Source organism: Molothrus ater, chromosome 7, assembly GCF_012460135.2.
Source record: "Molothrus ater isolate BHLD 08-10-18 breed brown headed cowbird chromosome 7, BPBGC_Mater_1.1, whole genome shotgun sequence".
Lineage (NCBI taxonomy): Eukaryota > Metazoa > Chordata > Aves > Passeriformes > Icteridae > Molothrus > Molothrus ater.
The window spans coordinates 11,683,242-11,698,680 of NC_050484.2; the positions used below are offsets into that span (position 1 = coordinate 11,683,242).

At 43.8% G+C, this 15,439-nt stretch overlaps 1 protein-coding gene across 1 annotated transcript in view; it reads left to right on the plus strand.

Moving 5' to 3' along the window:
* CDK15 (cyclin dependent kinase 15) overlaps positions 1–9,357 on the plus strand; it is a 34,216-nt gene extending 24,859 nt beyond the window's left edge. The window contains exons 11-13 of the mRNA XM_036386869.1: positions 1,130–1,178; positions 3,811–3,950; positions 9,248–9,357. Of these exons, the coding sequence (XP_036242762.1) occupies positions 1,130–1,178; positions 3,811–3,950; positions 9,248–9,357 (299 nt within the window). The remainder of the gene's footprint in view (positions 1–1,129; positions 1,179–3,810; positions 3,951–9,247) is intronic.
* The last annotated feature ends 6,082 nt before the right edge of the window (positions 9,358–15,439 follow it).

The window sequence follows — 15,439 nt, forward strand, 5'->3', positions numbered from 1 at the left end:
TCTGGAAATGGCCGTGCAGGCAAAAGTAGAGGGGACTCCCACCTGGACTGCAGCAGGCAGCTCCTGTCCCTGAATGAAGTGCCTGCTGCTTCCTGGCAGGCAGGGAGGGCAGATGCTCTGGAAAGGTGCAGCATTAACCCCAGCCAAGCTCTGAGGCTGCTGGCAGCAGACCAGTGGTGCTTGCCTCCTGGTGGTCTCCCTGCTGTGGGGAATGCTTGTCCAGGCTGAGCTGGAAGAGGGGTGGACACCACCCATCCTGTTCTCCTTCCCATGACTAGAGTGCCACTGTTCATTCTCTGCTGTCAGAAACAGTGCTCAGGAAAATGTAGGTGGGTAGAAATTGCAGCCTTTCTGATTGCAAAAAAAATCTCTCTGTTCATCATCTCCACGGGGAAATTTTCCAGGCTTAAGCCATTCATTCGTATCTAAGCCTGAGAAAACTCATGCTTTACAATAAAGCATTTGAGGAATGTATTCCTCTATATTTACCACAATGTTTAGAAATATGTCCTTGAAAAATATCAAGAACACAGACTTCACAAAACTGCAAACTCTGCTAAGTTCCAGTCTAATAGAGATCACAATAATCAGTGAGTACAAAGCCTCCATGAGCATGGTTAACTGGGCAAACAACAAACACAGTGAGGGCTGTGGGCAAGAAGAGAGTGGGATCAAAGTGCTTCGTCTCCATCCCCAGTGTTACTGCTGCATCCATGTAGAAAAGCCCCATGTACCCATGGGGGCAATATGTGAAGCTCAGCAGCCCCTTGGAAAGTCAAGACAATTGACTGGGGATTCAGGCCTGCAAACTTCTTTTTGCTTCCTTTGTGTGAAGGCTTTAGGGACTGATACTGCTTTTATTGATGTCAAAGCTAAGACTCACACTGTAACAGGAGGAGGTCCAAGGCCTATACTCACAGATATATGAAAGGGTTCCAGAACTGGAACAGCCTTATTAAGATCAATGCAGGTATTCAAGTCCTATAGGAATAATGTATATTTATAAACAATAAGATGATAGATTCTATAGGGCCCTTTGAAATTCTGAGCACATTTTTTGTAGGGGCTCAGAGAATGGGTTTTGGCTTGATTTTCATTTAATCTTGTGATTGCATATTACACTTTCTAGAACTGGTTGCTTCCAGGAGACCTCAGAGACTCCGAGTCATCTGTGACAGGTAAGCTACCTATAACAGCAATGTCAAAATTGCCTCTGGGTTTATTTGTTTCTTTGTGCAATCATTTAACTTGAAATGAGCTCTTTTGGCAAGCTCAGGAAGAGCAGGGTGGCTCTGTAGTAACAAGCAGATCTAACATCAGTTAAGCAACTGATTTTGAGAGATCTCAGCAAAGGTAGACACATAGTGGGTTTATTATTCTCAGAGGAGTAGTGATTATTCTGAGATAAGCAGTGATTCAGTGACTTTGTGTGCAGCTTTCTGTGGGGCACAGTTCGATTGAGAAGGTCATACTTTCCCAGGCCCTCTTGCCCAGACTGAGGACAGACTTCACACTGTCCCAATTTTCATTTTTGAAAACAGACTGTAGGAATGTTGCTCAACAGCAGTAAGGAAGACATGCTAGGACAGCATTTTTATGAGACAATGAAATAATCTTGTGATTAGCTAGGAGGGGGAAAATCACATTCTTAGTGGCCAAAGCTATGAGATGAAGGCCATGGTTACACACACAGCTTGACCAGAGACACCAGCACTACTGAATCACTCCCTAGTGTGCTCAGGGAAAGGAGTGTTTTTTCAGGCACACACACACACACACACACACACACACACACACACACACACACACAGAATGTATATATGTATCACTGAAAGAAATTTATAATCAGACAAAGTGCCCTAACCTAGCTAAAGGGAGTCATTCAAATCAAATCCCCCTAAACTGACTTTGAGGCACACAGCAGGTTTTATAGATATGTAGGAAAAGACAAGACAGGATTTGTCCTCAAGATTGTGTACATGAAGATGCCAATAATCAAATATCCTTTGAGGACATAACCACATGTTTCATTGCTGTTTATTATCTGTTCAGCTGATTGCTTGGGATCCAGCCCTGCTAGGAGGGAAGTGTGCTGCTCTTCAGAGCAGGATTTCCCAGATGCTGTTCTAAATGGCTGAACAAACATGCTAAAGTTTTCAGCAAAGCACAGGTTACTGAAATGCCAGCCATTGTCACGCACAGCTTGAGAAACACAGAAAGCTCAATATGTCCCAAACCCTTATAATGCAGGTCCTGGAACAGAACAAATTCTCTCTCAGCCTGAACAAAGAAATAAGTATATTCCTTGTGACTGTGCTATACTGCACTTCTGCTTTTTGGCCATAATCCCTTGACAGACCCCATTTCAGGTCAAATCAAGGGGCTGGCCTAGCACCTCCATGGCAGAGCTGTGGGCTGAATATGGGCCAGCTCCAGCTCTGCCTTAGAGTCCTGGTGCTGCCATGGCCAAATAACTGCCTTGGAATGCTCAGCTTGGGAGAAGGAAAGAGCTGCTTCATACAGACTGCTCAGCCATGACTCTCCATGGACAATTAAGAAATCAAAAGGGAGCTCTCCACAGAGCTTGGCCACCACCAGGAAGCCTGAGCCATGGGGGGAGGCACAGAACTGTGTTGCTGCCCAGAGTGGGAGCCTGCAGCAGCAGAGACCAGGGGGCAGAAGGTCTCCAGCAAGACCCTGCCAGGGCAAGGGCAGCCTGTCATGCACTCTAGCAAGAGGCCTCAGACAGGATGCTTTGGCTCCCTGTCCCATCCCCGGTTCCAAAGGAAGGGGAACTTGAGTTGTTTTTCTGGAGGTGAAAATTCAGCGATTATCTACCACAGTGAGGCGAGATACCTTCTACAAATTTGTTTCTCAGGATCTCTTTTTCTCCTTCTGTCTTGGTGTTTTTTCCTCTTCTTTTATATTTTACATTTTATCTCCTCAAAACAAAAATGTCAGCATGTCAAATGTCCTGTATAGGGAGGGGGAGTGCAGGAGCAGGGGGATCCCAGCTCCTGATGTCACTTGGAGGGGAAGCACCGCTGGGGGCAAGGGAGGAAGCACAACAGGCCATGCTCTGAAGCTGAAATGTGATCAGAACAAACAAACAAAGTAAAAGCTGTAAAACTAAATGACTATTTTTATTTGTTTCCTTGTTGGTTTGTTTTTGCTCTTCCACTTCCTTGTCCCCAGCTGTGTGCTCCTCTAGGGAGCAGCCACTTGGCATTGGTGTTTGCTGGGCATGGAGCATATGTGTATTACATTTATTTTAAGCACTCATTCTGAGAAACAGATTCTTCTCTGTGAATCCCCAACACAATTTACAACCAGCTGCACTACTGGTACTGGGGTAGGAGAAGAGGAAATGGTATTTTCTTTAGGTTTATTAGGTTTGACCTCTAGTCTTCTCATTGGGCCAGTCACGTTATTTTTTTACATTTGTATTGTCACTGTAAACTGATACCACCAAACTCTGATATTACAGTTACAACATGTAAAATATAGTCTCCTCAGCATCATTTCCCCTTTCACTTACAACCTTCTTTTTAAAAACCAGAAATTGGTTTTCAAAATTTGTCTGTAAACATGAGTTTGAGCTGAAATCCTGGATGCATATGCCCCAACGTAGTCAAACTCAGATGGAAAAGCAAATGTCCTGCAAAGCTGTGTAGCTGGGGTGGGTTTATCCAGCTCCCCTGTGTCCCTCCACTATCTTTGCCTCAAGCTGAGAAGGGCTGGGTCATGCTCTGGTTCCAGCTTTCTGGCTCATCCTCATCTCCTGTGCTATTTTTTCTTCTGTTTCCCTAGGATGAGCAGGGTGCCAGCAGCAGAGAATTTGGCCTCCAGGATGCTCACAGCCTTCCCTCGAGGCCGAATCTCTGCACAAGATGCGCTTCTTCATAGCTTCTTCAGCCCTCTGCCTCCTCATCTCTACCAGGTTCCTGCTGGTAAGTCAACTCTCTATTTCATCTCACCAAGAAAGAGCTGCTGCACGTGCTATTTACTGTGAGTTTCCTCTCTATTTTTGAAAGTCTCTGTCATTCACCTGGATGTCTCTCTTTTCTGCCTGCACTCCCTCCCCACTCCTATAAGCTGCAAAGTTTACATCCTGTGCCAAATTTGACAACTTGTTTTTCTGTTTTCTTCTACTTGACCACTGTGTTAATACTAGAAGGAGACCTTGATGGGCTGCTACCATGGTGCTCTGCAAAGCAGAGGTGTAAATGCTTTGACAGGTTATCTCTCCCCCATTCTGTAACCCCAAGGGCCTGGACATTTCTCAGCTCACACTGTGTGTTCAGTGTAACTCACCCGCTGGTCCCTCCTGATGTCCTGAATTCCCATCTGCTCAGCATGGTGTGCTAGCCCCAATTCCCTTGGACTGCTCCTCCCACTCCCTTTTGATGTTGAGACAGCTGTTCCTTGTACCCTGTCACACCAGCTCTCCCTCAGTTTTACCTTGCTCCCTTCTCTTAAGCACACAGCTGCACACACAGCTGTGCCTCTCCTGGCCTGAGCTGACAAAAAATACAGGGTCTCCAAGCTGCAGTTCTGCTCCTCACGAGGGAAAGCAAGGTCCAAAGGGACCTTGCATTCCCAGTTGCCTCCTGGGCACCCTGTACACTAGTTACTTTAGTGGTGTTTTTAAAGATAGGGGCAATTAAGAAAAAGCCTTCATGGACTGTGTTGTCAAGCTATTGGAAAACCAAATTTCTGGCTCCTGCGACACATCCCAAGTGGAGAAGCAGCCAGCTAGCATCTCTCCCAGTCCCCCAAACTGCTGCCCTTCAGAAGGTGCTCTGTGTGTGTATGTGCTTGAGTGAGAGACATCTGCATTCCTTTTCTGTTCACCCAGCCACAGAGCACAAATCTACTTTGACACTTTTAGAAAAATGAAAAGATGGAATCTCACAGGAGCCTGCCTGTGCCGGGGGGGGAGGAGGGGAGCACGCACAGCAGGAGGGAAGTTGACTTTTCTTTATACATATAGGGTTTTTTCCATGCAGAGTTTAAATTATGCCTGATAAAAGGAGTTTCGTGGATGTTTCAGTTCTTTCAAACCCTCCTGGCTTCCTCCCAATTAAATGAGGTTTGTCAAAGCCACAGGGCTCTGCTGCTGCCAGAGAGGCGGACAAGCACTTCCCGCAGTGACATCTCCAATCCCCAAGGGAGAAGATGAAAGTGTCAGTGCTGAGAGAGAGAGAAAGAGGGAGAGAGAGAGAGAGAGGAAAAAAACAGGTACAGAGACAGACAGTGTGAGAGAAAGGGAGAGAGTGAGGAGAAAGAGAAGGAATGAGAAAACAGATTGGCATAATGTGTCAGTCTCTCCAATATGCTGCCAGTGAGGGGACAGATTCCTTTCACCTGGGTTTAGGCACCGTCCCATATTTATTATCCCCCATATTGCAGCAAGAAGTGTCGTGTGGACAGGAAACTGCATGGTGTTATCATAGCAACCAATGTGCTGAGAACAGAATCAAAGTGCACAGGGCTGAAACAAGTACAGTACGATCATGCAAGACCATATTCATGAGTGACTCCTTAAGCCTGTAAAATTTAGGCTATTCTGAATAATTCCCCATGTAGCCATTCCTATTGCCATAATTGTTTAAGACATTTGCTCTCTTGTGTCACTTTGGCATAACACTCTTTTGGAATTTAACTGTATCATTTTAAAATTCTTGTTGCTATGATAACAGTGCAGATTTTAAATATATTCTGTTCGACTTTGTTCTGGAGGATGCTGGCTACTAGTTGCCATCCTCTGAAAGGGAAAGTTAAAGCAGAAGGCAGAATGTGATCTGGAGATGAAAGGTGAAAGAAGAGGGGTTTAATCCCAAGGTGTGTAAGAGAGTAAGAGGGAAACAAGGTTGGAAAAAATAAAAGATTCTCTTAAAAAATTATTCTCTGTTTTTATGAAATAATTGTATCCATAACTGTCCTTTATATAAGTTGTTATGACAAGCTGGAAGCTAGAGGATGTTTTTCAAAGGTCAGTTCCTGGGAAAAAATAATTGGAGAAATCACTGTTTCGAAGTTAAGTACCCCTCCAAATAGCAGGTTTCTGATTCCTAGGGAGAATGTTAATGGTGAGGCTGGCTGCTGCCCCTGGGAATAGGGAGAGGGAGCACAGGGCTCTTTGCTTCCTCGAGAGCAGCTCCTACAGAGTGGAACAGGTTGCTGTTGCTATGCTCATCTGAGCACAAAGTGCTGGGAAAAAAGAGTAGCCCGTGCTCTAAGGGAAGAAGAAGGTTCTCTGTCCTCTGAGTGGGACTGGCCCACAGATGGGCCTCTCCCACAGCTGCTCATTCCTGTGCCTGTAGCTCTAGGAGGGGATTCCTGAGGTCCAGGTTCAAACCTTGCTCATCATCTCGGTGGCCTTAATTCTACATGTGCCACCAGCACCTCTGCATATAAAAAGAGAGAGAGGTGCAGGGGTTTCTTCAGCTTCCTTTCCTTTAGGCTAGTAGCCTAAGGGGTGGCAGTGATGACCTTTGTAAAACCAGAGCATTTGCTGTCCTTTTTCTGGCCAGAGCCAATCCTGAGACAATTATCTTTGTGCAGTGCAGCCCTGCATTGCAGCAGCTCTGATAAAACTTCATTCTAACCCTTTGCCGCCTGCTAAAGCAGAATGTTTTCTGTCCAATTAATCCCTCCTGGAAGAAAGATGAGATCCTTGAATCAAGAAAGCATGAGCAGTGCTCTCAACTCAGTGTCAGTCCTGAAGTGCAAAAGGGCCTTCTGAGGAGGTATCTCACTCTGTTGTCAGACAGGTCAGACACAGTAACAACTGCAGCCTATTATTCTTAGTTATAGATTAGGTTTATTTTCCCTCTCTTTTTCCCTCCAATGCTTTAGAGCAGACTTGCAAGAAGGGAAGGTAAGCAGTGGGATTTGGGGTTATCAACAATGCACTCCCAAGAAAACACACTGCAAGAAGAGCTCTGGCCAAACCTCACAGGCACAGGGGCCAGGGAGGCCTGAGCTGGCAGCTCAGATCCTTTCCCCACCAGACCAATGCCCAGTCTCACGAGAGACCTTTCTCTCAGTGTAGGAGATGCTCAACCCTGGCTGTACCCTCGGCACCATAGTCAGTAAATTCCAGTACATGCTCCATCAGGACTGTGTGTTGCATGGATGGGATCTCGGCTTTGACTAGGAGGTACTTGCTCTTTTGGGTACAATTGGTCTCTAATTGTTATCGCCCCCAGCAACACAAAATCAGTGCACCAGGTGATGAAGACACTATACCATTTCTCCTGAAACAGCCCACTATTCAGCCTTTCAGGGACAAGGAGGAGGAGGAGGGAGGCTTGATGTTGACAGTCATTTTAATGTCTGTTGCATCTAAACTAAGACAAAGCAAGTCCGTAAGTTTGGGCAATGAGGAGGTTAAGGCTGCAAGCCATTGCCTACTAAAAATCCCATTACTGTTGGGATTAGCCAGCACTGGGAAATGTTATCGCAGGGGACATATAAAGAAGAGCTGGCTTTCATCATCTCTTGTTTGGGTTGGCTGGTTTCCCTTGGTTCTCCTACATAGCTAGAAGGTTCATACAGTTCATACTTGATTTTTTTTACCACTTTGCTTTGTGACCTCTGTACACAGCAAACAGATATCCTTCACTGTACGTCAGATACAGACACCTAGAAAGTTCCTACCAGGTGGATGAGTCTGGTTTATAATGTGTCTTAATATGGGAATAAACCAAAGCTGGTGATGAGCAGGAAATCAGCTGCCCCTCCTAAGCCAGAAGCATTCTTATCTGTGAGGTGATAAAACAAATCTTCACTTAACTCAGGAAACCACCCCCCTTCACCTGGTGTGATCCCCACAGTGGAAGATGTGCTTGCCTTCATACTGACAGGACATGAAAGTTTTGTATTGTGTCATTAAGCCACCACCCTAGGAAAGCTGTTGCAACATCACAGCAGATGCTTGCCAAGTGCACAGGGCCCTGGACATGTTGCCCTGTTGAAGCTTTTCCCTGCATGCTGTCCTGGGGCAGCCATTGTGTTGGACACTGTTTAGGAGCACGGAGCAAAGGGGAAGATGGGAAAAGGAAAATTTCCTTTGCTCACTCCCCAGCTCCTGCTCTTGCAAAAGCAACTGGCGCAAAGTTTGGCCCACATGACTTGTGGAAACAAAGTCCTACAGACATGGATCAAATGCTCTGACTGCCATTGATCTCAGGCCAGAGAATCTCTATAAAGGTCTTATTGTTCAGGGAGACAAACCACTCTTGGGGGGAGTGCTGTTAATACCGTTCGTGGAGGCAGACACTATTGCATCAGAGGTTAGCAGATGTTTTTCTGTGTTTTGTCTAATTGCAAGTTATAGCTGAGGTTTCTTTAACTTCCATTTTCCCTTTAACACTCTTAAATGCAAATCTGAAAAGATTTAGTTGTCTTGTTTGCTGTGAAAAGACATCCAGACTGGAAGTCTCACATAGTAATTTCCCATCCTCAGGTGCACTTGTGACTTCACCCAGTTATCAGCAGAAAAGAGTAAATAGGGAGGTAGTGATCAGATTTCTAAGGCACAAAAGTTAAAGCTAAGTTTGAGATTGTGACAGCAAGCAACCATGAGCATAGGAACTCAATTAGCCTGAAAGACAACTATCTCATTATCTTTCCTAAAATGATATAAATACATAAGAATATAAAAATTTAAAATAAACTCTCTATTGACTGTCTAGATGACTGAATTTCACTGCTCAATTTCTTTAAACACCCACTTTAGTATTTATTTATTCTAAGCGTGAAGCAGCTACGATAATTAGACTGTCAGATTTGGTAAGTTAATGAGGAGTCACTGGAGTGGAAGGTTTTGCATTTGTGAGATTGCTGAAGGAGAGAAGCTCTGTGCCTTCGCTCTATCTCTTTTTTCTTTTTCTTTTTTTCCCCTCTGCTGGGTGGGAAGGAGAGAGCTTGGCAGTGCGCAGATCCATTTGAATCCTTTTGATTAGTGGGTTGCCTTCCTACCACTGTTCTACCAAATAGTATTTTGCTGGTTGCTCCAAGAAAAAGAAAAAGAAAAAAGAAAAGAAACTGCAGATGAGATTTCTAGAGAAGAGTGTCTAGATTAAAGAAATAATTTTCCAAAAACAATCAGAAGGAATGCAGCTGTAAGAAATGAATTCATTTATATTGCAGCTAATGCCACAGGAGAGCATTAAGAAAGTAGCACAATGAAGGAAAAGGACCCTTTTGCAGCTTTCTCTTTAACCTGATTTTTCCACAGGACAATCAGTGCTCACAGTTCCAGGGGTGAGACTGCAACCTGAAATCTGTGACCTGTTTGCTTCTTATGGAAAAGGCCGTGTCTCAGGAGGTCTGAGCAAGTTTTGGTAGAAACCATGGATGATTGAATAATTGTTGGGTAAGCATGTAGTTGCCATTGTCAAAGCAGCTGCCATCACCCTTAGGGCATTAATTCCTTCGTGTATTGAAGGTGGGAAAACAGATTTGATACTCAGGGCTGGCTCCATGATCACATCCAGAGTGAAAACAAAGTGGGAAATCTCATATTCAGAGAGAAGAGATCAGCAAGCCAATGGCTCCCAATGGACAATGTTCAGTGGTATCATGGGAGGTTTGGATTTGTTTTGTCATATTGCCAAGTCTCTGCCCTTTCCTCCAATGCCTCTCCAGTCAAAGTATTGCTTCATTTCCCCATTGCTTAAACTGACCAAATTGCTTTGTTCTCCTTTGTCCTTGCCTACTGAGTTCATATTTCATACCTTACTTGTTTTGATTTCACACACATTGGAACTTGAGTGGAGCTAGGCAAAATCTCCTTATCTTGTAATATCTTTGGTTTTAATTAATCACTATTTTAATGTCAGGTTTCAAAATTATGCTTCAGCATCAAATTTTTCATCTTTTTGTTACAGAAGACCTAAAGGTCACTTAAAATCACTGTTATTAAAAGAAATTACCAGAAAATATCCTTTTATTATATCCTGTCTCTTTGTTTACTTTGTGCATTTGTTAGCAGCATGTGTCCTGTCAGTGCCACTGCTGGGTCTGTGCTTGCAGGGCAGACCTGGAAACTGATTTTGAGGCCAAATTAGTTTGACTGTGTTATTGTCTGCCAAGCTAAGAGGCAGCCTTAGGATAGCAGGACACACCTCAGCTACCCATCTGTGCTTTCAAATGCATGTAGATGCTGTACCTGCTATAGGATCAGGTCCCAGCACACAGTGCCTGGTCTCACAGCCTCTCTACCCCTTCTGCCCACACCATGTAGACAACAGCAGGCAGAGGGGCCAGCCTGGAATCCTTTGAAGAAAGACCTGACATTGCCAGTGCTGTGACCAGATTGTGTTTTGGAAGCAGCTTGAATGCCTTCCCTGCTCACCTGCTCAACTGAGTGCAGACAGGATGGCTTTTCCCTCTCTGTGATCAGAGAGGAACTAATCCTGCCAGAAAAGCTGGCTGTCAGTTCCACTAAGGCTTCTGGGGCAACTCACTTGAGGAGGGCACTCATGCATCAGTGTTCTATGAACTTGGATTTGGCCCATTTTAAATGATTTAGAGAGCATTTCACAAATATATCATTTAAAATAGTGAAAGCTTGCAATAGTAGGAGAAACTCTTAACATTTTTTGTTATATATTAACCTGTCCTCAAAATGATTGTGTCCCTTTTTTTAGCTGCTTACAAAGCATGCTAGACAAGCTTAAATGTCAACTCAAGTTTTCTTCTGCAGTTCATTGCAGGAAAACATTCTATTTGTGATGGTGTTCATATTATTAATTCTCTTTTTAAAAAAGGTATCTAGATTCAGACATGCAAGCAAGGTTACAGTATTTTTTTCTGTCATTTTAATAGGCTACCAATGGAAAGTGGGGGCTTCTGTATGCTTTTTCAAATCTAATGAGAGGCAGATAGGCATCTAAAGCACAACAGCCTCATGCTGGCACATGAGAGAATGGAATTTCCTGGGAACATAATGAAATTGGCCAGCCTTCCTTCCTTTGCCAACCTAAGTTACAAAAATAGACAAAACCAAAAAACTAAACATACTAGGCTCCATCTTGAATCCATGGGCCCTGAGCAACACACACAACGGACTAAACATCATCACAGACTCCTCCTTGTTCTCCTTCTGGTTTCAGGAAAAGATGAGATACTGTCAGTTGTCTATCCCAGGGTGATATATACTCCATGCCAACACTCCACCCATTTTCTGCTCTATTCCACCCACCACTTTCCCTCTACCTGCTGAGGAGGAACATATGGGTCATTGGAATCTGCTACTGCTCTCGTTCTGCCTCTCAAAATAAATATTCAGATATCTAATGCTGCACCTCCTACATGTGTGTGATACTGTACCAGCTAAGTGTAGTTGAATCTACAGGAAGAGAAAAGCCTGTTTTAAACCAACTGTTGACAAGCAGAATAACTGAAGGCACTAGCCCTGCAGAATATTTGTAATTGGGATTTATTTTTCTTTTTGATTCAGGACTTAGGCCATGGATCTTTCCCCTCATGGAGTTAGTTCCTCTGCAATAGGGGCAGACTGTACCCTCCCTTACACCAAAGACCTTTGAAATAACTCCTTATGTTGAGAAAATGAAGAAAAGTCTTTGAGATTATAAAACAAGGACACAGTTTGAGGGGTGGGGTGTGTGTTTTTCAAAAGTCACCTTTCAGTAGAAGGGAATGAAATTGTGCAGATGTCCTGCCTTTTGTTTTTCAGAAAGCAATGTCAGAAGGATTGACTTGGCAACGAAGAAGCAACAGCACAGTCTGGACACTGGACTTGCAGAATATACTCAGCCATGTGTCACTTAATAGAGAGCTCCCTGGACCAGAAGATCGATGTACAAACAGGACAGATGGGGACTGACAATTGAAAGAATGTAGAGGCTCATCCAAGGCTTACAGAGACCTGTCATTCCTGGGGTATGCCTACAATCTCCTTCAACAAAAGAGCTCCTGAGGGAAGGAGGGGATTAGTCAAAAGTTGAGTGAAGTCTCCAGGGAAGATGGTTTCTTGGATAGAGTTGTCAACAAAAGGAATTGTTTAAGACTATTTGTGATAATTTCCTAGAGGGAGCTTCTGCCATTACTAACAGGATTACCAGCATACTGGTTCCACACCAGCAGAGCATTAGACATGTGCATTGCAGACTGGTTGCTTAGAGCTGAATTCAGGGGTCTTATACAGCATCCCAAATGTGTGCAGGTGTTGATGAGCAGAGGGGAGATGGCAGAGAATTAAGATGCAGCCAAATGCAGTCCATTTTTGGTCCAGCTGTTGCAGAGAGTCCTGGCTCATTAATGAGTTTCCACAGTGTTTTAATCTCCTTGATCTCAAGGCTGCTGACAGACCATAAGAAGGAAAGCTAATCTGAGGTGAGTGCTGATGGGGATACATGGGGAAATCGGAGACCTCTTTCCCAACTGCAGTTACTGTGAAATTTCTCATAGAATTCTTCCTGGAAGAATTGGGAAAGCAAGTAATTTACTGTGTTCAAGTACTAGTCTGCTTGGTTTCAGTTTTCTCAGATACTTTTTCTTAGCTCTGGGACATAGAAACCAGTAGCCTTGGTGTAACCTCACAGTACATCTGGGAAGAAAAGGAAGACAAAGATAAATCGCTGAGGTGCAGACATATAAACCTTCTTGAATATTTTTATTCATCTAAGTAGTGTCACTGGCATGGCTGGAAGAGCTCTGAGCAAGAATTATGTAGAGCTTTGAGGCACTGGAACAAAACCAGTCAAGGAGCCATGAGTGGCAGCCATAGAAACAGCTGAAAGGTGAAAAGCTGAAAGGAGCTTTTAGTTAAGAGAGCTGCATCTCCAGCCCCACTCCAGTCCATCGTTTATCAAACACACACTGCAGATCTGGGCAGGAAGCATCACAACAGTTTATGTTCCCCTTTGCCCTTGCTACAGGAATGTATAGATTAGCTGTATTAAGGGGGACATAGACTGTCTGCAGGCACTGCTCAGTTAAGAGGACAAAATTTTCCTTAGGTTATGTTCCTTAAAATTCTCTGCCTTGATGCAAAGGCAAGCTATGTCCCAAAAGTCTTTCTACCTGTAGATTGCATGGACTTGGATCTCCCAAACTTGGATCAGCCACTCTCAATGACCTGACCTCTCTTTGCAATACTGAACAGAGCAGCTGTACATGATGCCCAAGTTGGGATAGAGGTTGTTTTACATTGCTTTCGCATTCTTGGAGATGTCTGGACTAAGAGCAGTGAAGAAGCAGGGTCTCCATGGTCTGCACTGGGCTGGTTGTGGCTGGATGTCTGCTCCTAATTGAGAGCAACTAAATGTTCAAGATATGTTAAATGAAAGGATTTGTTATGCATGGGCAGTGAGGGATCTAATGATGAGAACTGAGTCACTTTTCCTCATGGCCTATCCAGAGCATCAATTGTAAATTTCTTCTGCCCTGAAGCAGTGGGACAGAATGGCTTTGCTGTTTTACATAGCTGCCACCCCATAATGGCCATGCCATTGCTAAATTTAGCCATATGCTAAATTGCCAAAGAGTCAAATGATACCTTATAATTCTGTATCTAGAGGGGCAGAAAGCCAGAATCACCCTGGATATGCTGCAACCCAGCAGTCTTCTGTTCATTAACTCAACATTGTAGGCCCAATGCCTAAAATATGCCAGATCAGACAGAAACTGACTCCAAACTACTCCTCTCCTCAACTAATGAGAATACTATTTACATCAGGAGTACTGTCTCAGTAGATTTTCCATCCCCTGGCCTGCACAATCTCAGGGGCAACAGCGTTCGGGGAAAATGGCTGTAGTGTTGTAATGAGTCAGAAAGAGTAGGAAACAAGAAACATGTCTGAGTCCATGTACCCAGTTGGTGCCACCCAAAAAGGCACTTCTACTTCCCCCGTTTCCCTCCCTGCTTCAAGCTTTACAGTCTTTCTCTTTTTCTCTCTGTCACCTTTGTAAGCCCTTGAAGAACTGATTTAATTCACTAAACAGATGGAAGACTATGAACTCTTTTGCTGAGTTAGTTTTTCATTGTTTTAGTGAGCTGAATCAGATTATGCAGGGAGGAAAGTACGAGACTTAATCATGGATGAGTGGGGAGTCAGAAAGGAGGAGGTGGAAAAATCCATAAAGCTCATATTCTCTTATCTCCAACCTGCTCACATCTAGTTCCTGTGGTGTGATCATCCCCTGTCACATTTGAATGTCTGATGTTGTTTTGAGACAACTGAATGGGTTCTGGCAAGTAAGTGCTCAGTACTGCTGTCATTTATGTGGGCCCACCTCAAATCCAAATGTTTGCTGTTGAATACCTCACAAGAAGTCCCAGACATTAGCAGAGAGGTGCAGGACTGACCTTTACCTTTTTTTTTTTTTTTTCCCCAGAAAATATTTTCTTTTGGCAGGGGCAAGATGCTTTGGTAAAGCAGGTGAGAGTTTATAAAGTGCATGTAAATGGAGATCATTGTGCTTAAGGGTCATCAAACGGTTCCTTCTCATCACCTAATAAAAACCCAAAAACAAATCTGAGGTTTTTGAGAAATCCTTTAACATCCTCCTTTATGTTAAGAGAATTTAACATCAGACTTAAATATTTGGTTTAAAAACATCTGGAAGTAAATGAAATAACTTCTTTCCCAGGCAAGGATTCTGTTTTGTTTCAGCCTGGAGCAAGTTTGTTGGCCAAATTATATATGTCCAAGAAAAGATCCAAGGGCTTTAAAACTAGCAAACCCCTGTCTGCAATGGTGCAAGTGGGCAATGCTCTTTAAAGTGTGTGCGGGGGAGGGAAATGCCAGGAAAATCCCCCTCACAAGCCAGAACTGCATTTGGGGAGCCCAGATGAAAGCTCTGATGCAGGTCATGTGACAGGTGTCACTTCAGTAATGATATTGGGGCAGAGATAAAAGTGCTCGCCGGCTGGTCATGTGACATCGCTTCATTACTGGCACAGCAGGTGGTCGGAGAGACTCAATGCCTTTATTTTTTATTATTTTTTAATTTTTTTTTATTCTGTGATAATGAGAAAATGTTTAAACTTCCATCCCCGTGTTTAAACACTTCTTCATGCTGACAGCAGCAGGAGATCCCTTGATCAGCTGTCAGATGGGAAAGTGCAATTTTTCTGGAAAGTAAACAGCGTGTTTGCCAGTTGGAAATCATTTTCTGTTTGTTGGGACTGCTAGTCGTGGTGTGATGGAGCCATGTCACAGCATCTGACAACTCGGGAGTGGGGAATAGAAAACAGGCTGAGAAATGGAGTTTAGACTCTGCCTCTGATAACAGCAGCTTGAGATTTTTGACACTTCGTTATTGTTATTGTGTGGAAAAAAACACAACTTACGGTTGCTATGAAACTTCTAAAGCAGCAGCTCAGTGCCAGTGTGAATGTGTGGGACCTCCTAAAAGAAGCTCCTGCATTTTAATAGAAACTTTCCTAGGAGAAAAGCAA